The 20633-nt window shown below is 40.2% G+C and overlaps 2 protein-coding genes across 3 annotated transcripts in view; one reads left to right on the top strand and one right to left on the bottom strand.

Moving 5' to 3' along the window:
* The window catches only part of TTC23L (tetratricopeptide repeat domain 23 like), a 45589-nt gene extending 36177 nt beyond the window's left edge, over positions 1–9412 (top strand). Inside the window, exons 12-13 of the mRNA XM_044232918.1 lie at positions 7048–7154; positions 9338–9412. Of these exons, the coding sequence (XP_044088853.1) occupies positions 7048–7129 (82 nt within the window). The 3' untranslated portion in view covers positions 7130–7154; positions 9338–9412. The remainder of the gene's footprint in view (positions 1–7047; positions 7155–9337) is intronic.
* Positions 9413–12538: 3126 nt separating this feature from the next.
* On the bottom strand, positions 12539–20579 carry RAD1 (RAD1 checkpoint DNA exonuclease). Of its 2 annotated transcripts, none has more exons than XM_044232908.1 (6): positions 20450–20579; positions 19725–19967; positions 18757–18865; positions 17204–17462; positions 15186–15284; positions 12539–14845 (listed from the first exon to the last, which is right to left on the bottom strand). In XM_044232908.1, the coding sequence occupies exons 2-6, from the start codon at positions 19917–19919 to the stop codon at positions 14662–14664; spliced, it is 846 nt and encodes a 281-aa protein (XP_044088843.1). In that variant the 5' UTR covers positions 19920–19967; positions 20450–20579; the 3' UTR covers positions 12539–14661. The 2 variants fall into 2 exon arrangements, with proteins under 2 accessions (XP_044088843.1, XP_044088838.1); XM_044232903.1 differs by having other exon boundaries at positions 19725–19988; positions 20450–20578.
* Positions 20580–20633: the final 54 nt, after the last annotated feature.

The following is a 20633-nucleotide window of genomic DNA, read 5'->3' as shown; positions in this document are numbered from 1 at the left end:
TAACTAGGCCCAACAGAAGACGGTGTCCTGCTCTATTAGTATCCAGAAGAGGGTTCTCTAGCCTCTCTAGTAATGCCTACGTAAGGACGGTATATGGGGAACTTTGCCCCCTTCCTGCTAGTGGGTATGAAAGTATATTTTCCTGGTCAAGAACCATAACTATATATATATATATATATATATATAGAGAGAGAGAGAGAGAGAGAGATGTATTTATATAATTCATTTCAGAAATGACCTTTCAGAAAATAATTATATATAGTTATATAAATATTTAAATATATAAAGTTCAGAAGTGAACTTTCAGAAGTTCATATGTGTGTGTGTGTGTGTGTGTAGTATATATATATATTTTTTTAGGAGGGGGAAGGGCAGAGAGAGAGAAAGAATCCCAAGCAGGCTCTGCACCCAGGATAGAGCCTGACTTGGGGCTTGATCTCACAACCCTGAGATCATGACCTGAGCTGAAATCAAGAGTCAGATGCTTAAGACTGAGCCACCCAGGTGCCCCCATAACAAAATAATAGGTGTAATATAGAACTCTTTCCAATTCCCTGGCATTATAAAATATATATACTGTTTCTAACCCTCAAATAATCCTGTTAGGTAGGTGTTTTATCTCCCATGTTCAGGTGATAGAAACAGAGTCAGAAAGTTTGAGTATCTTGTTTAAATCACCTAGCTGGTAAGTGTATTAAGATTTGAACGCACATTTATCATAGTTCAAAAATGCACTTCTTTTTACTACGGAATAGGGATTCTGACTTTGATGCATTTGAGAATACATATGGAGACACCTGGTTAGCAGTAAGTCTCCAGAAGTGCATTTTACATGAGGAGAAACTGAGGACTGGTATTTGCCCAGGAAGAGGCGGAGCTGGGATTTTGAAACTCTAACAGCGGAATGTGCTCTTTGTAGGCAATGTAGCTTACTGTCTGAAGGCAGACTGTTTGGATTTAAAACTCGTGCCCCAACCTCAGCTCTCTGACCTGGGTGAAGTTTTTAAGACTTTCTCGGCCTCTGTTTATTTATTAAGAAAATAATAGTATCTTGCTCAAAAGGTGGCTTTTCGGAGAGTAAGTTTATATATACTATAGCATACTTAGATCAAGTCCTGGCAGACCTTAAATTCACAGTGGATACTAATTATGATGGTGATAATCTTTCTGAGACGCTGGAGGTAATAGGTCTGAATGTTTAAGTGAGAAGCTTTTGTATGTCATGCAACTATTATTATTTTATTTTATAAGTAGTGAGTAAGGAGTATATATTAGTGGATTCATCCCTATCACCTTAACCTGCCTCTGCCACTTACAAAGTATGTGGCCTGGGGGGAATTACTTAACCTCCTTAAATCTTGGTTTCCCCATCATTAAAATACAGATAATGATATACCACAGCCGGTTGTTGTGAATTTTTGATAAAATAATGTGTAGGACTTGCATAGGATGGTGCCTGGCAGAGTCTGTGCTCAGTCAGTGTCTGCAAAACAGCCTCCCCTGACCCCTTCTCCCTCAAAACTGGAGCTAAAGTTCTACTCAGCTTGTATTTAACAAGAGAAATTTCGAAGTAGCTGAAGTGACTGTACTTCCTCAGTAGTCTCAGGTCTTCCTTCCAGTCTCTCACTGTTCCTTGTTCCTTGTCTGTGGTTTGAAAAAAACAAGAGGAGGAGGAGAAATTAGGAGGGATTGGTCTAACCTAATTCAGACCCCAGGTAGTATGAATTTCTTCAGGTGCGTGGAGACTGATCCTCTCTGTAGATGACAGTGAGACCAGGACCTGCCAAGAAAATCTATTAAAGAGGAAAAGTCTTTTGAAGGATCCTGCTGTAGGAGAAATGGAGTCAGTGGAGGTTTTTCTTCCACAGAAACAAGCCCATATCTCATTCCTCAACAACTGCTGAGCAAAGCCATAGGAGTAGCTGCCAAAGTGCAGATGTCAAAAAAAACCAGTACCAAAATCATTCTCTTTGCTCGAGCATCTTGCTGGAATAATTAATCCCAGATGTCCTGGAACTCTGCTCATTTTCCAATGTGCTCTTGTGCTTTCTACCCCACCTCCTCCGGAAACCCCATGACAACACTCACTGAAAGTTTATTGCCAGGAGCCCAAATTCTTGGCTTTTAAAGTCTCTGCAAAGAAGTGAAAGCAGACATGGCCCCTTGAAGTAGGAGTTAATTCTAAGATTAAATGATAGTTGCGGGGCGCCTGGGTGGCTCAGTGGGTTAAGCCGCTGCCTTCGGCTCAGGTCATGATCTCAGGGTCCTGGGATCGAGTCCCGCATTGGGCTCTCTGCTCAGCAGGGAGCCTGCTTCCTCCTCTCTCTCTCTGCCTGCCTCTCTGCCTACTTGTAATCTCTCTCTGTCAAATAAATAAATAAAATCTTTAAAAAAAAATGATAGTTGCAAGCCTCAAGTAAGATTTTAGTGTCTTAAAAAGGCAAAGAACATCTCAGATTTGGGAGTAAACTTTTACCTAAATCACAAATGTACCTCAGTTTTAATTATTTACACATCAAGCTCCTCCTAAGCACTAAAAATACTGATATGTTTCAGATAGAGTCCTTTCAGAAAAAGAGACACACGTACCTAGATGACTAGTCTGTAGTAAAACATTAATAGAAATGTAATAAAGAGGACAAGTAATAAATTGGGAGACCAGAAATATGGGTGGAAACTGTGCACACCGGGGGCAGGCTGCTGGGTTTTCAAAGAATAGTAAAATATCAGCAGGTAGCAGAGAAGCCAGGGGAGGGCATTTATGTAGCATGAATAAAAGCAGGGGCATGGAGATATCTGATATTTCTGAGGAAACACGAGTGACTGAGGGTGGTTGTGTACATGAGTAAGAAAATGCTGGAGATGAGTTTGGAAAGATAAATTAGGGTCAAATTATGTGATTTTTCTGTGCCATGCTAAGGAGTTTAGAACGTATTTAGTAGTTAGAAGGATTTAAGCAAGATATGACATCATCAGTTATTGACTCTACAACATTAACTCTAACAGCGATGGAAGAAGAGATGGGACCTAGGGAGATTTTAGAAGTAGGGAGATCAGTTAGGAGGCAGATACAACAGTTCAAGGGGGAGGTAGTGGTGGGAACCTTAATTATCTAAAGCCATAGTAGGAGGAAGTTGGGGAGGAAGGATTGAAAAGCAATTTATGATCTGTTCTAACAAGACCTTAGCACCAATTAGATATGATGTGTGATGGAGGCAGGAGTTACAGAAGGCTTTGAAGTTTCTAGTGTGGACCATTGGATGAATGGCAATGCTACTAAATGAGATAGTGCTGACAAGTGGAGATCATCCGGAGGATGTCTGGAGGGTCTGAGGAAGATGATGATTTCGATTCTGGATATGTTAAGTTTGAGGTACCCACAGTGCATCCACTTGGCAATGTCTGGTAGGCTGAATGGTCCAGGAGCCCAAGAAGATAGATTCTGAAGTGAAGAGAATGGATAAGAAACCCATGGAATATGTATATGTGAAATGAAAGGGCTTGGGAGGGAACACTTACACTTATTTTAGAGATAATATATGCACTGTGATTTAGAATCAAAACAGGACTCAAATTTGAGCTTTCCCATTTGTAGTGAGACTTCCTGTGTCTTCCTTTCTTCATCTGAAAAAAACAAACAAACAAACAAAAAAACTGAAGGGGCACCTGGCAGGCTCAGTTGGTAGAACCTATGACTCTTGGTTTGGGTATTGTGAGTTTGAGTCCCATGTTGGGTATGGAGTTTACTTTAAAAAAATTAAAAATTAAAAAAATAATCTTAAAAATGTGAATAAAAAGAGCACTCTATTTAAAGTGTTTTACTTAATGTTTGGCATTGTGAAATGTTTGGCTTCTGTGAAATGTTAATTATTGTCATGACTAATATTATTTTGGAGTCATACAGAAGGAAGACCTTCTGTCTTCCTTTTAGATTTTACTTTTAAGATTTTGTTTATTTATTTATTTATTTATTTATTTAGAGCTTTGGGGAAAGTGGGGACAAGCAGAGAGAGAGGGACAAGCAGACTCCGTGCTGAGCAGTGAGCCCAATGCAGGGCTTCATCTCATGAACCTGAGATATGACTTGAGCTGAAATCAAGAGTCAGAGGCTAACCTGGCTGAACCACCCAGGTGCCCCTAGATTTTTTCAATGATAACAAAACAGTAGGAAAAACTTAAATGTCCACCAGTAGAAACACTAGTACATGTTTATGGTCAATATGATGAGGTCCATGTTTATGATCATATAATACAGTCATTCAAAAACATGAAGTAGAGCTTTGAAGAGTTGTAGAAAAATATTGCAGATATATTATTGGGGTAAAAACATGAAAAACACATATTAATGAGTATTATATGTAGTATCCCCCCTAAATATATATAAATATGTAGTTAGTAAAGGTAACAGGAGTTATCTCTGGAGATAAGATTATGGGGAACTTTCAACTTCTATATTATATATTTGTGTTACTTGACTTTTTTTTTTTTACAACAAATATGTATTATACTTGTGATAAAAAGATATATTTTGGGGTCGCATGGGTGGCTCAGTGAGTTACTCTGCCTTCAGCTCAGGTCATGATCTCAGGGTCCTGGGATCGAGCCCCACATCAAGCTCTCTGCTCAGCGGGGAGTCTGCTTCCCCCTCTCTCTCTGCCTGCCTCTCTGCCTACCTGTGGCCTCTGTCAAATAAATAAATAAAATCTTAAAAAAAAAGATAAATTTTAATTTTTTAGAGATTTTATTTATTTGACTTTGAGAGTGAGTACAAGCAGGGCAGAGGGAGAGGGAGAAGCAGACTTTTGCTGACCAGAGAGCCCAATGTGGGACTCGATCCCAGGACCTGGGATCATGATCTGCGATGAAGGCAGATACCCAACTGACTGAGCCACCCAGGTTCCCCTAAAAAAGATAAATTTTTAAAGTGTACGGCATGTGTGTCAAATATTAAGAGACAAGATAATGTAGTGTTGAGAGAATGGACTACAGACAGATGTGTGGATCATAGTCCCAGCTCTGTTATTTATTAGTTGTCTGACCCTGGACACGTCACTTAACTTCTCAGTTTCCTTATCTATAAAAATCTATACAATGTGACTAAATAAATTAATGTTAAGTAAAACTGCTCAGAAAGAGTCCTGGCAGTGTATGTGCTGATTAGAGGTGATGACGAAAATGATGATGATGGTAAGAGAATGAGGACTAATAAGAAGCCATTATGCTGGCAGATAGAGAATCACTAGTGTGATTAGAGCAAGCTATCCTGGTAGAGCAGATTTTTGAGATTACCCCAGTAATCCAGTACCTGATTAAACATCTCCCCAAATCAGGAACTGACTCATTACCTGTCAAAGTGGCCCTTTTCAATCCTAGACAGTTCTAATTGTTAAAAGAATATAACAGCCAAGGTCATGGACTTTAGAATTAGACAGACCTATCTTGGAATCCAGGCTCTGCCATTCTAAGTGTCGTTCTATGTGCCATTCTATGTGTCATTAGGCAAGTTATCCTAAGTCTCCGTTTCCTCCAGTGAGGACTAGAACAGTATCTGTAATATGGAAATGTAATGAAGAACAAATAAGATTTTACATAACACACTTAGCACAGTATCTGGCTCATGGTTAATAAATACTAGCTCGATAAATAAATAGTCAATAAATACTAGCCACTTTTACAACTCGAGCTCGTCATCCAGACATATTGGAAGGATGAGACTATGGAGCACCAATTTCATTTTTGTTATTTTTAAATGTTTCTAGGACAGCCACATGGCAAAAAGCTATTTCAGGATTACTTTTGAAGGGTCTTAAGATGTAGAAGCCAGGAGAAGCAGCAGGGAGGGCCATCCTTTTCTCTTCACAAGAGGGGAAAGAAGGAATGCTCACTGATCAATTAGTGGTCTGCTGTCCTCTTGGCCATATGACCAGACCAGAACAGCCTCTTCTGGGCTGAGGGGCTAGGGAGGGAAAGCCAAGGAAAGTAGGATTTGGGGATATTATCTCCAGAGAGAAGTGCGGCAAGGCAGAGAATAGCTCATGTGCTGCGTCGGCCAGACCAGCCTTGGTCAGGCCTTTCGTGATGAACTTTATGCTGCATCCTCTGGTTTCCTGGCCACTGCATTCCTATTCTTTTCCTATTGTTTATCAATAAATGTTCCAACATTGCCCCTACAAAATTAGGGGGCAAATATTTGGGCAAACCTTGGTGTATGAATGGGTGGGAGGCAAAGCTGCTCTTGCATCCTGGTGCCAAAGGGCAGTAGCTTGTCCAAATCAGGGTGCTGGGAAGAGCTGGGGGCATTGGGGCCAGTGGGGAAGTGAGCCTATAGCTCCTCACCTCAGGGCCTCCCCGAAGAGGAACAGAGGCTGCTAACTGACAGAGCGCTAGTTTGGGGAACCTTGTCTGTAGCAAAGCAGGGGAAGAATTCTACAGTCTACAGCCTTCTGCCACGTCCACAAATATGGATTGATAGGAAGATATAGTGTGGAATAGGGCAAGGAGATCAAATATTTTTCATCTCACGGGCCCACTCTCTCAGTCCTAGAGTGATGCTTGAGGTTCCTGACCAAAAGGCTGGGTTTGGTGAAGCTGATTTATCAGTATTGTCTCGGTGTATGGGCAGGGGAATGGCTGACCCACTGTCACACCTTTGCTATTTGGGCATAACGACAAGAGCAGGATACTCTTGAGTGAGGGGCACCTCATGTGTGAGGACCAGCTCGGCTGTGAAAGAGTCACGTGATCTTTGGTTCCCTGAACATTCTGAGTCTCTGTCCTCCTCTTCATTCATTCCTTCAACAAACACCTCATGAGCACCTGTGAAGTGTGAGGTGCGGTTGAGATGAGGGCACTAATAACGATAAATAAAACACGGTCATTACTCTTGAGACAATAATCAAGTAGGAGAGGCAACCATGAGAAATAATGACAATATGAGAGAGTCCTGTAGTAGAAATCTCAGTACAGTGCAAGTGGAAAGGAGAGACAATCTAGGAAAGCTGGAAAAAGACTTCACTGAGAGGGTTACATCTGAGTTGTTTCTTGAAGGGCGAGTAACAGTTCATCCAGGTGGAGAAGAGAAACCATTCCAGGAAGAAGGAACTGTATATGCAAAGGCCCTGAGGCGTGACAGAGGACAGTGTATGGAAGCAGTGGTAAGTTCTTTGTGGCTGCCATACAAGGTAGTATTTCCTGGAGGGTCTCCCAGGGACTGTTGATTGTAAGGGATGAGGCAGGCAGTGGCTTTGAGGGGGAGGGAGAAAGACTCTGGAGCAGATCAGTTTAGGAAAAAACAAACTAGGGTAAGCAAAGTGACAAACGTTCATTTCCTGGATTTCTCAAAACTTTTAATATACTAAGGTTCCCTACTGGCATGTTGAGAACAAATTAACTTTTAAAAAAAAACAATGTATTCATACCTACTGAAATGATCAGTGACTTAAATTTTGGCAAATAAAACACAGTCTCTAGAACCAAAATAGCAAAATTATCTAAGATTTGGTTTTATTATTTTTTATTTATTTTTAAAAGATTTTATCTATTTATTTGACAGACAGAGCTCACAAGTAGGCAGGGAGGCAGGCAGAGAGAGTGGGGGAGGCAGGCTTCCTGCTGAGCAGAGAGCCCGATGTGGGGCTCTATCCCAGGACCCTGGGATCATGACCTGAATCAAAGGCAGAGGCTTTAACCCACTGAGCCACCCAGATGCCTGTAAGATTTGGTTTTATTTTAAAGCAAGGGTACATGTAGCACATGCTTGAACCGAGGGTACAAGAATGCTTTTGTAGTTTAGTTAAGAATTTGGGCCCCACTTCAGGACATAGTAAAGTCTGTGAACATGGCTAACCTCACCAATGAACTATTTTATCTGACGACAGAAACATGACCTCAATACGTCCCTATGAACCAATTTTCCTTTATGGTTCATGGTGGTTGAAAGCTGAGTCTGGAGACAGACAAGCCTGGGTTCAGACCCCAGAAGCACCACTTTCTAGCTGTAGGTAACCCTGGCATCCTCATCCACAGAATGGAGATGAGAATAGTGCCTGTCTCTCAGTATAGCAGTGAAAATAAAATGTATGCAAAGTGGTTGTCAGGGTGGCCCGCCCTTCAGTACTCATGTAATAACAACTACTTTTACTTTTACTGAAGTAAAAATAAAAATAAAAATAGGCTTTGAGTCTATTACCCTCCAGTTACACCATGGGTGCATGGCACAAAACGAGAAGGTTAATAACTGTTGTTGGTGAAAAGCTACTACCAAGCTGGAGTGGGAAACATTTTTCTGGTTAACATCTCAAAAATGAGCTGAAGCTTATGAGCCCTTGGAAACAGACAGTCTGACACCATTACTTAAACCCAAAGATAAGTGTGTCCTGTGGATGGAAGTCGTGTCCTTTCAGTGACCTGAAGATTTCAGGCAAGGAGAATCCTGCCACCTTGTGGCAGGAGGGGAGCAGGCCCAGGCCGACTTCTAGTTCCTATCACGAGCAGAGGTCTCTCAGATTTTGGCCCGCCTCTGAGTTTATGAGACCCTGGGCCATTGACTTAATTTGCGCCTAGTTCTTCTTCAGATTTGAAATCACATTATCTCGTGGTTTACTAAGAAGGAAGTTAAAGTGCCAGATAGCTTTCTGTATTTTATGCAGTCAGTAGTAGAGAATGAATCAGTCTTTAGTGGAACTTGCATGTAAGAAAAGTCTCATAAAATTTTGCATCTCGTGTTTCTGTGGAATAAATACTTTTTTTTTCAGGCAAATAGGGGTTATGAAAACCACACTTTGCACGCTTGAGGTCTAAATAGAAGATGACTGAAGAACACTTAATAGAAACCAGGTTTCTGGACCACATTTCTTTTGGACCAGATTACTTCTAACTCCAGCCTGACTTCTTCAGTATTAGGAAATCAGAGTGTGGGAATCTTAATGGCTGGATATGGGGAAGAAAGATCCTCTTTGTAGCACTTAACAGGGCTTCTGAGCTCTAAGATCTGTGTATTCACAGGAAGAGACCACCTGAAAATTATGAACAATATAAAAGACCCTAAATTCTACAAATTTTTCAGCTGTGATTAAAAGCAATCCAGATATCTAAGATATCCTTGGCTGCTATCTGAACTGAAGGAAGAGCTCTGCTCTTTAGGGAGAAACACCAAGACTCTAGAATCATTTTAGAGGCCTATTAGAAGAGTCAGCGTTTTAGGGGGATGGGCACATCTTGAAATCGTCCATTGCCTCAGACTCAGTCTAGACTTCTAGCTTAATAAATTAGTGATCTGGGTCTGGAAGAGATGGCAAAAACAAAGAAAATGCACAAATGCTTTCCTCCCTTCCTTTAGGTCTTCTGTTATCGTTAAGAGAAAAACCTCATACTAAGATAGCCAACAATAAAGCCAACCTGTTGATAACAAAAATTCTGGACCACAAGATATATTTATTAACACTGATAGCAATGACAGATCAAAGGTGGAACTAAGGACTGTAAAGAAAAACAAAAACAAAAACAAAAACAAGAACCAGTCTACCAAGCAGCAGCATTACAGGTAAAATACCCAGGGGCTGTTAGAACACATGATCCTGATCGATAACTTGGGGTGGGGAGGCGGGGGTCAGAAATCTTTTTTAGCCTGATGCTTTTAGTTTCTTAGTGACTGGGATTCCAATACTCTTCTTACTTCCCTTTTATAGCTCAAATTTCATTCTTTTCAGTTATGGCTTTTAAAGAAGATTCTGCAATATCTAAGTTGTTGGTGGATATTTTAATATACTGTTTGGAAGTAGTTTTAGTCATAACCTGTTTCAGGTCACTAAAACTGCCCTGTGAAGAAACAGTTGATCTTCTGGAAACATTCGCCCTGGTTTCATGCCACGTGAAGGGTCAGAGGGTTGTTTTGTGTTTTTTTTTTTAATATTTTATTTATTTTTTTGTCAGAGAGAGAGAGAGACAGACAGACAGACAGTGCACAAGCAGGCAGAGGCAGAGAGAGAAGCAGGCTCCCCAGCGAGGAGCCCGATGTGGGACTCGATCCCAGGACCCTGGGATCATGACCTGAGCCGAAAGCAGTGGCTTAACCAACTGAGCCACCCAGGCATGCCCAGAGGGGGTTTTTTGATTCTTATTATAAATGAAGAAACTAGGGATAAGAGAGACTGATTTGTTCAAGGTCAGCCTGGTGATTATAAAGCTGACTTCCTGAATCATAGATGATTACATCTTCTATCCTATTCTGCTGCCCTCAACCCCAAACTGGATTTAAAGAGAAGGAATGTTCAAGGTGCTTAAAAATAAAAATCCTTACCCCCTGAACAAATGTGTATCTAGGAAAAGAAATCAGCAATCTCAGATTATATTCTTTACTGTCTTCTTCACCTACTTAGGGAGAAAAATCAGATTCCTGTGAGTTTACAATATAAGAAACTTATTTTCCCTTTTCATCGATTCTCGGTTATGTTGGCAGATTTAATGGAGCTCAAAGACTGTCTTTGGGGATCCAAGTGTCTTCTAACAACATCTCTCCTTCACTCAGTGCTTATAAGAACATTTTGATTCTTCATTCAGAAAATTATTATTTTTAAATTTCAGTCCTTTGTTCAGTCTGACCTCACAATCAACCAGACCCCGAGCAAGGTATAGTAGAGAGTAGTGTGCTACGGCCTAAGCACACGTATAGCAGTTGATCCAATGACTTGTCTATCGACTGGTAGTCTCCCTCCTGCAGCTGTGTCCTCCTTTAGCTGATTCCCACAGAGTTTTCAGTTTGGCACTCAGGACTAAGGCCTCAGACTGCAGCCCTGGCTGGAGACGGCTATCGCCCACTGACCTTTACCGCAGTGCTTGTGAACTGGTCACACAATCTGTCCTTGCTAATTTTAGTCCTGTCTGGAGACGGGCCTGCTGTTCGGACCCAGAATATTCTGGACTAAAGTTGCCTTAGATGAGTCGCTTCCATTTTTACATATCCAGATGAAAATGGGTTTACAACAATGACTGTGATAAAAAACAAAAGTACCAGACAGAAGTGGCAATTTGGACTCCATTTTGCATGTCACTAAAATTTTTAGAATTAATATTTTGGGAGACCCCAACATCTTTTTAAGATCTTGACTGACACACCTGTATCAATAAAACATTAGCATGAAGTGTAACACTGCAAAATAAAATGTTATGGTGCAATCCTGTTATTGCGTTTGAAATTAGTTTTAAATATTTAAATATTTCCAGTGTTTACTGTCAGTGTAAAGTTGCTAGTAGTCCATTTTGTGAGATTTTGATGTTAAAATGTTTAATGAAATGGTGGTGATAATGAATGGTAGCTATAGTTTTAATTCACAACTTTTAGATTCTTTTAAAATTAGCTAACAGGCACTGAAATTTTTGAGGTGGTTGGGGGTTAGCTATTTCCCTACTATCTCTGCAACAAATTAGAAAAGGGAAAAAAAAATGAAACCCAGATCAAACTGCCCCACATACAGATTTTAATAAACATTTACCAACAAGCATACATGCAACCTATTCCTTGAGGTCAGTAAAGCCCCACTTCTCTCTTTTGGTAGCTCACCCACCAGTTTCCATGGAAGGCCCACGTAAGGCAAACTTGACAATATTCCAGAGGTGAGACTGTCCTAATCCAGGCAGCAACAAGCAGCCAGAAGTGTTTGGACAAGATGTCAGGAAGCAAGACCCTTTAGGGGTCAAGCCTTAGGCACCAAGCCTAAACGTACAGGCTACAAGCCTCACTAGATTCTTATGTGCTTTCCATGCATGCATGGGCAACTACTCTGGGGGAATTTAATCATTCCACACTTCCTGGATATCTCTAGTTTTGCCAATGAGAGCCACTACTGTTATCTATTATGTTGATCAACAAGATATTAATTTCAAAAGTAACACCAACTTGAAACATTTTACTAATCATCAAAATCTCTGGAAGGGACTGTGCTGTGGACAGCACAAGCACGCGGACCAGCTGCCTAAGGCATCTCTGAGCAGGACACTAGCTGTCACTGCTGGAGATGGAAATGCATGTGAGAGCTGTCTGCTGCCACCGGCTGTGCGTGGAGCCTGACCTGTGTGTGCAAATGCTACCCATGACAGAATTAGGAGAAGAAAGAATATACCATTTCCCCAGTTTTTCTGGATCCAGTAGATTTTGTTTCACATGGGGAGAAGGGGAAGTCAGTGTGATGACATGGAAGGGAAGAAGGGAGAACATCGTTCAGAAAGATTCCCCAGCCTAAACTGTGAACACCTGCCAGACGCCGCCCTCTCAGCAACTAACGAATTCTTACCAGCACTACCTGATGCACTACAAAAACTCTGTGGCTTCTTATACAAGTGATTGTGTTACAAGATCTATTTTTATTAGAAAATCAGAATTTTAAAACTCATTTTTATTTTGAACCATTTCATCAATTCCGGGTGGAAGCACACCATCATCAAACAGGGAAAAACATTAAAAATAGAGAAAAAGATTAACTACTCATTCCTGTAGTAAGCACAATTTAATAAGAAAATGAGATAAACTTCAAAAAGGCAAAACTAAAGGTCTTAAAAATAAGATTTTATTTTTCTGTGTGTGACACATGAAACGAATTTGCCATCACCCACGCGTCCTGGTCGGGCTGCAAAAGCACCCCCCCTAGCGGACCGTCACAGGAATTTGAACAAGTTAAACTAGTAAATTCCTAGGTCAGAGGGAACACACTAAATAGGAAATTGTTAGATCAGTACCTTTCCGTCAGTGTGAGAAAAAATTACATTCCTTAGCTTATGAATTCTAAAGAGCTAAAGAAATGTGCGGCTAAAATGATGGTCTTCAATGTATTAAAAGTTGATCTTTCCCTATTAAGCCAATATATATTTTAAATCCTTCACAGGTCTAACTTTTAAAACATGTTGGATTAAAATCAATTCAAAGCTAAATAACTGAAATGACAGAGACTAATAAGATGCTAAAAGATAATCTGAAATGGAGGTTCTTTCATCTAACAAGTATTTGTTAAATAGGTTGCATACAAGGCCTGTTGTAGGTACAGAACATACCAGTGAACAAAACCCAAAAATAACTGCCCTATTTTAAAAGAAAATTATAGTCCTTGAAATTGACTGATTAAATATTTCATAACTAGGTTTTTATATTTGTCCTGTTCTTGATGTTCATCTAAAAAAATGTGTGCACAACATTTAGTAGATTCATCCATTTTCTTCTTGAACATGTACCATACTTTATAAAACTCCCAACTCTTCTTGCACCTGCCAGTATCCTGAGATGACTTGGGGGGCTCAGAAATTATCAGGGAGTCACTCTGGGCTCAAAACCCAGAACTGTCCATGTGCCGGGGAGCAGAGCCCACAACTGTTCTGGGGGAGCGTTTCCCTGAAGTGCTTTGCTGAACTACTCTCCAAACCAATCTCCTCTCATGCCATGTGGCCTATTTTAAGGTAGGGCATTCCAAATATACCCCTTGATGAATGTTTTCGATGAATATTATTCAATGGTTCTTAACCATCAATAGCCGGGATGGGGATCACAGGTCACAAGGATTGGCATTAGTGGATATGGGCCAGGGAGGCTAAATAAATCCTACAATGGGGTGAATTTTTTCCCCATGAAGAACTGTCCCACCCACAAAGGCCAACAGCGCCTGCCCAACACTGAGCTGTATCACACGGTACAGGACCTTTATTTATGTAATTTTTTTCTACTAGAAATTAAGCCAGATAATTTTAGTATTTCATTTTATTAAATATCTACATGCCATAAAAATTGATGGAAAACTACCCAAGAAAGTGCAAAATCACTTATTAACTGGTTTTCTCCATGTTGGTTTGGATGAGAAACTTTTATAAGCTAACAGAAGATATCTAATAAGTACTTACTATAGTACTTACTGCACTGAACAGTTGCAGAGAACAAGAAGAAATCCTCTAACTCTGGAGACTGTTTTATATCTTGTTCATTGACTTGAAAATGTATACTTTAAAACTAAATCATATAATTACTCAGACTTGTTTGGCAAAGCCTAAACTTCAGAACATCAGGGAAGAAATCACATGTAAAAGTAATCACTTCAGTGCAATTAAATATTAAAACAAACAAAAAAAGCATCCTTCAAAACAGTGGTTCTCAAACATTAGCATGCATCAGAATTTCCTGCGGGAAAGTTTGCTTAGGCTACAGATTGTTGCCCCACCTTCAAAGTTTCTGACAAGCTTCCAGGTAATGCTGAATGCTGTTCTAGGTGCCACACCTTGAGAACCACGTTTAAGATACATTCTTCGGAATTCAAACTAATAAGCAATGCCCATACGTTGATGCTTTTTCTAATAGTAAATAAATAAAAGAATATTTCCGGTATGGATTCATCGAACTTTAAATTTTTAGACTCTTGAAATGTCTCACTTAAATAGATTATTCATCTTGGCTCATGATGAGAAGTTCAAAAGACAACCCCAGGACAGTCCAGTAGTGGGTAATCTATGATTACATGAAAACATTTACTTAAAAAATATACAGCAACTCTTAGAGTACATGAACCTTATTCCCATCTCCTTCATGCTTCTTTCCTTTAGAAAACCCAGTCTCCTGGAGATGCTATATACCCAGAATGAGAAAGTGACCTATCATGAATGTTCGGGTGGAGGTTACAGGGAAGGCCATACTTAAGACTCTGATTCTGGAACTTCCTCGTCAGGGCAGCAGTAATATTCCACAAAACATATCTGTCCGTCTTCATTTCTAATCATATACTGTAATGAGAGGAATCCTCGGTTATCTGTTCGAATAGATACCTTACAAGACAGGACTAAGGCCTTTGTAGAAGGTTTCAGTAAAGAAATCTTGTATCTGTAGAGGAGTAAATAAAAAGCAGTTGTTATTCGGACACGTTTGAAGCAGTGCTCATAACTCCAAGTAAAGGACAAAAATTAGCCAAAAACTACCAAGTAACAAACATAAGGATAAAATCAAATACTTATCCAATTTGCTAATATCTTTTGTTTATAATCTTTTGTATATATCTTTTGTCAATCACTGTCACGACCCCAAGTCCCCAAGTAAACCCAGTACCCTACTATTTATATCTTTAGGATGTTATACCTTTAGCAACAGATTGAAAGTTTTACGTTTATTTAATAGATAAGTGATATTCAACCTCACGTTCACCACCAATATATTAAGAACTGACCTGTTGACCTGGGTCTGGTTACAATGAAATGATTCCATCAAATCAGAATCTTTGGGATAATCAAGGTGGGAGCTTCCTGCATTCCCAAAAGTAGATAATCTATAGTTTAAAAAAAAAAAAAAAAAAGAAAAAAAAAGAGCAATTCATTTATTCATTGGTCCAACAATAAGCCACATTAGGATCTCAGTAAAGAAGACACTTCCTTAAGAAGCATTCTGGTGAATGAAAGAGATACATAAACAAATGCTCACAATACACTACCAATTATAGCAATAAAGATTCCCGCAGGATGCTGTGGAATTCAGAAGATCTAGCAACTAATAAACAGCTTTGGAAAAAATCAACCACCAAAGGAATCCAGGGGTGTTTGCCTCAGTTTCATTAGCTTAATTCTACTCTTTACACTCACGTTTCTTCATCCTTAAATCAGAAATACGTAAAAGGAGAGAGAGTTTGAGGAGTGATGGCAGACCCGGAGCGGAATCACCGGCAAGCCTGGGGTCCTGTTCGCCATCCTCACCACCACACCCCAGAATTCTGGCTCTTCTGTATCTTACACTGCTCTTTAGGCTGTTGCATGCTTTTCCTTGCGTGGCAGGATCAGCAGTTTGTGTTCAGCAATTTGTTAATGTTTGTTTGTTTAATCTGCAAGAATTTTTCGATCATTTTTTATGGGGTTAACACATTGGTAAGTACCGTGTGAGCACAGTGACAGAAGACCTCGGTGCTGGTCTTCCTCAGGTTGCACCTTTTCTCTCCTCTAACTAACCTCTTCTCTGAGCCATCTCGTCCATAGCCAGCTTGGATGATGCTCCCACATCTCAACAGCCATCCTAGACTGACGTCCTGAACTCTGTACGTCCAAGTACTCCCTAGGGTCTGAGACACCTCAAATTTAACAAATCCAGAAAAAAAATGGCAACTCCTAGTTCCCCACCACCAAATCATTTCCCATACGGGAGATGAAAGATACCAAGATCTATCTAGTTACCTATGTGGAGAGATATCCCTTAGGTGGGCATCTCTGAAATATACTGTTTAAGTGCCCAACATTTTAATTCCCATCAGTGCTTAAGTAGAATTTCCATTTTGTTTAATATTTTAACCAGTTTTGAGCCAAATTTTTAACTGCTGCATGTCATGATAAGGGCCTGCTGTTTTTCTAGAGTACATGTAAAAAGAACACACCTCTCATCCCTTATGTATTTTTAGCTCCTTTATTCTTATTCTTTATTCTTTAATATTCTGATGTAATTCAAAAGAAAACTATTTAAATCCCCTTTCCAAATTGACTCTGATCCTGAAAATTTCATAACTTCTTGGTTCAAAACATTAGGAGCAGCTTGAGAGTTTCTGACATTGTATTTCTGCTGAAAATTGCCCTCCCTTAGGAAGCCTGTAGCGATCAATTCCCCCGTCAGTACTCAGTACTGTTCTCTAAGCGTCTCTGTGCATTATTTTGGTACTTAGTGGCACACAATTCCGTTCCTCCTATGCTGTTTCACTTATATTCTCTTCACCTTGATTTTAAGCCATTCCTTTCCAAAGTGCTTAAAAAGGTAGCTATGCACACAGCAGGTGACTAATAGTGAATGAACCATGTATAGAAAACATTGGCTTCCTTTTGCATCCTATACTAACTTGAAAGGGAAGAAAAAGATACCACATGATACAAACACCTTTGCCAAAAGTTTAACCCCCAATTTTCCTCATGACGTCAATCTATAAGCAGTAAGCGGTAAGCAGTACAATGAAAAGACCACTAGTTTATGAAGTAGGAGACAGGGCTATTCACCTACCAACCAACACTACCTAACTATGAAGCTTTAAATACTGAGTTAATCTTCCTGGACCACAGGTTTCCTGATCTATAAAAGTATGAAGTAAGAGTAAAAGCTCTCTAAAGATCTGAAAACTCTAAGAGCCTGGAAAATAAAAGTTCTGCATCCTAAGCAAATGTGTAAGCAGGGAGAGAGAGTAGACTACGTATTAATTTTAATTGCCTTGTGTTCAAGTACCTGAAATAAGGCTTGTCGGGAGACATGGTGATCTGTAGCACCTCACTTGTCATATCCAATTCAGAAAATGCTTCACGGAGCCCCTCTGACTGCAGAATAATCTTATTGATAACATTGGTGCTGCAGAAATCAAAATCCAGAGTCTCCTCAGGCTCCTGAGTATTGATTTTACAGACTGTCACCACTCCGCCTTCTTCCAGAAATAGCATCAAAGGGTAACCATAACCTTGGTAACACATCCGAAGTGCAGTTAAAGTCCCTGCAGTGGAAATAAATCATATGTTGGGCTCAGCTTTATAATGCAGGTTCCACTTCTTCTTAAATGATACATAAAACTCCTGAAGATTATTTTACTCTGCCCAATTTCTAGCACATATGTATGCATCTCTTTCTAAAAAGGGATCATATGTAGACAGTTACATGTAGACAATTCAAACAATAACTAATAAAACTGGCAAAGAAAACAAAACACAACTCTTTGAATCATTTTCCAGCTTGCCAAAACACCTCAGAAATAGCTTACTGATTTTATATATGTCCAATTTCCAGGATGAAGATTCTACATGGACCAATATTGCAAGTAACAGAATTACTGCAGAACAAGCTATGCTCTTTGTCAAAGGTGCAAGGTGTGCAACAGTGGACTACTTTGATATCGTCAGTCCGATAATATCAGTGTATTCACTGTGATAAGGATCCTTCCAATCTTTCCTATTGGGAGATATTATGTACATTTCCTCCAACTAGGAGAAAAAGACAGGGTGGTTAATGGTGGTATGGGTTTTAACACTACAAACCACTAGAGAGGAGGAGGAATAGGACTAGACATTCTAGCTCCTTTTCTCCTATTGGATGGAGAGCCACCATGAGGAATGAGGGAAAGCAGATGCTTTTATGAAAAACCAGCTAGGGAACGCTGCATTAGGAAAATATAAGATAATGGGATTTTCAGTACAAAATTAAAATATATTTTCTAAAGAACCATACTGAGCTTTCCCTAGCTAATGTCTAGATTCCTGTGAAATAAAATCATTCTTTGGGGGATTCCTTGTAGTTTTATATCCATAGCAACTGAATTCACTATTCCTAAAAAAATGAAACATATATTTTAAACATTTCAGGAAATAGACAATTTATAAACAGGATTAAAGAAATAACAGCAAGCACATTCTGAACACAGTAAACTAGGTGTGAGGAGAATTGGTTTCTCTCTTTCTTGGCCACTAAACTGTAATCCTGAACAGGTTAGAAAAAAAAACCATTTAATACATATTTTGCAATGTTCAAGTTAACACATATTCAAAGTCTTCTCTTGGTCAATTCAAATTTAAAACCCCCAAACTTTGTAAATTATAAAAAGATTACTATAAATACTTTTGCAAATAGGAAAAGAACTATAGTTTCTACTATACTTTCTATTAATGTGAAAAGTTAGAATCCATGATTGTAACCAGTGAGAAATGAATTCCAAGATATGTTTCTTACTTCTAATAACCTTTCCTGTATTTTTCTGAGCATTTGCTTTTTGTCATTATGATAATAAAATGGTTCACCTGGCATAGGACTTGATCCGAAAATTGATAAACAGTCTAAAAGGACAGTTAAATTTATTCGAAAAGTAACAGACTCTTCCTGAACTATAAACTCTTGAAATATTCCAGCCTGTGAAGAAAAGTAAACATGAAAGTGCATATATATTAATGAAAACTCACAGACAAGTTTCTAGATTTCACTTTGTTTTAAAAATAATATTGTGCTGACCCCATGAAAATAATTTCTGATTACCCATCAAAACATCTTCAGCTTTTTCAACTATTACCATTAGAATGCTACTACTCAGTAGTTAAAGGTGTAACTGACTTCAGTACCATGCAAAACTTTATGAAAGGTCTTTGACCTAGCTTCTTGATCTAAACTGTTGCCCACAGGACTTTCCCTTGTCTCATCTTTTGCCTGTCAACAGTGCTAAAAGTCATCTGGAAAATAGCCAAACAATTTGATAATGCATGAGTGATACTAGTTTTCAATTTCTTTTGAGGACAGGAACCATGTCTTATCTATCCCTCTATACCTGAGGGTACACTGTGCACTTTGGTGTTCAAAAAAATATTGGATTAGGGGCGACTGGGTGGCTCGGTTAATAGTGGCTGCCTTCTGTTCAAGTCATGATTCCAGGGTCCTGGGATTGAACGCCCCCATGGTATCTGTCTCCCAGCTTAGCAGGGAGCCTGCTTCTCCCTCTCCCTCTGCCTGTCACTCTACTGCTTGTGTGCTCTCTCTCTCTCTCTCTATATATATATATATATCAAAAAATAAAATCTTAAAAAAATTTTGGATTAAATCTGAAATCCTATCTGAACCATACATATATTGCTTTGTAAGGGCACATTATAACCAATAAAATGGAAATACTGGTCACGAGCATATACTGGAAACAAATGTTTGGGTTCTTATCCCAACTCAGCCACTTGCCAACTGTGGGACTGTTGGCAAATCACTTAAAAGATGCCTATTTCCGTACCTGAATGAAAGCATTTGCTTGCACACACTTTGCATTTTCCACTGTAACCTTGATTCCATTTTTAGTAGCGAAGCACGTAGCATGCTCTCGGAAATGAATAGCCTTCAAGATAGTGGAGAGATTCCTAACGTTGTCAAGGCTGGCCACTAAGCTGTAGTCATTCTCGTCTTGGATCTGTGGGGTTAGGAGGGGCATCGTCCACTGCACATTGGTCCCAAAGGATGCTCCCGGAGCCAACACTTGCTACCGAGGAACACGAAACACCTGATGAGATTCGACAATAAAGCTCCGGTCAATGCGGGTAAGGCCCGCGATGTCAACCCTCGCTGAGGCGAGGCCTGGGCATCGAACTCCGCCGGTGGCACCCCATTTCTGCCTCTTCAACTCTCTGTAACTTTGGGGGGAAATTACTCTTCACTCTAAGCTACGATTTCCTCGCCTTTAGTAAGGGGCCAGTAACACAGAAAAAGTTGTGAACAATGAGAACAGGTAACTAACGAGGTAGCTCTACTGGGGGGGCGGTCCCCCCAAACTTGGATTACGTGTCCCCGCTGAGTCGGGTTTGAGCTGTCCGGCACCCCTAACCTTGCCCCTAACAGAACAGGCGGCGGAGGGCGGGCCCCCATTCTTCGGGAGATCCTGGAGTCCCACACAGTCCTGTTCCCCAACCCGTCAAGAGACGGCATCTATTTCCTGACCCCGGGCTCCGGGCACGGAAACCTTACCTTTCCAGCGGGATCCGGACGCCCGAGAGCCCTTCGCAGCCAGGCCACCGAAGAAGCCAGCCGCGCCTCTCAGGTAGCTTGGGGAGAAAATGCAGCGGATCCCGCCACTCTTTTCAGACCAGACGGCCGCCTCGGCCACCGTCACCATAGAGATAGAGACGGCCTAGAGAGCCGCGCATGCGCC

This window comes from Neovison vison, chromosome 1, assembly GCF_020171115.1.
Source record: "Neovison vison isolate M4711 chromosome 1, ASM_NN_V1, whole genome shotgun sequence".
NCBI lineage: Eukaryota > Metazoa > Chordata > Mammalia > Carnivora > Mustelidae > Neogale > Neogale vison.
This window is presented reverse-complemented; position numbering and strand designations above follow the sequence as displayed.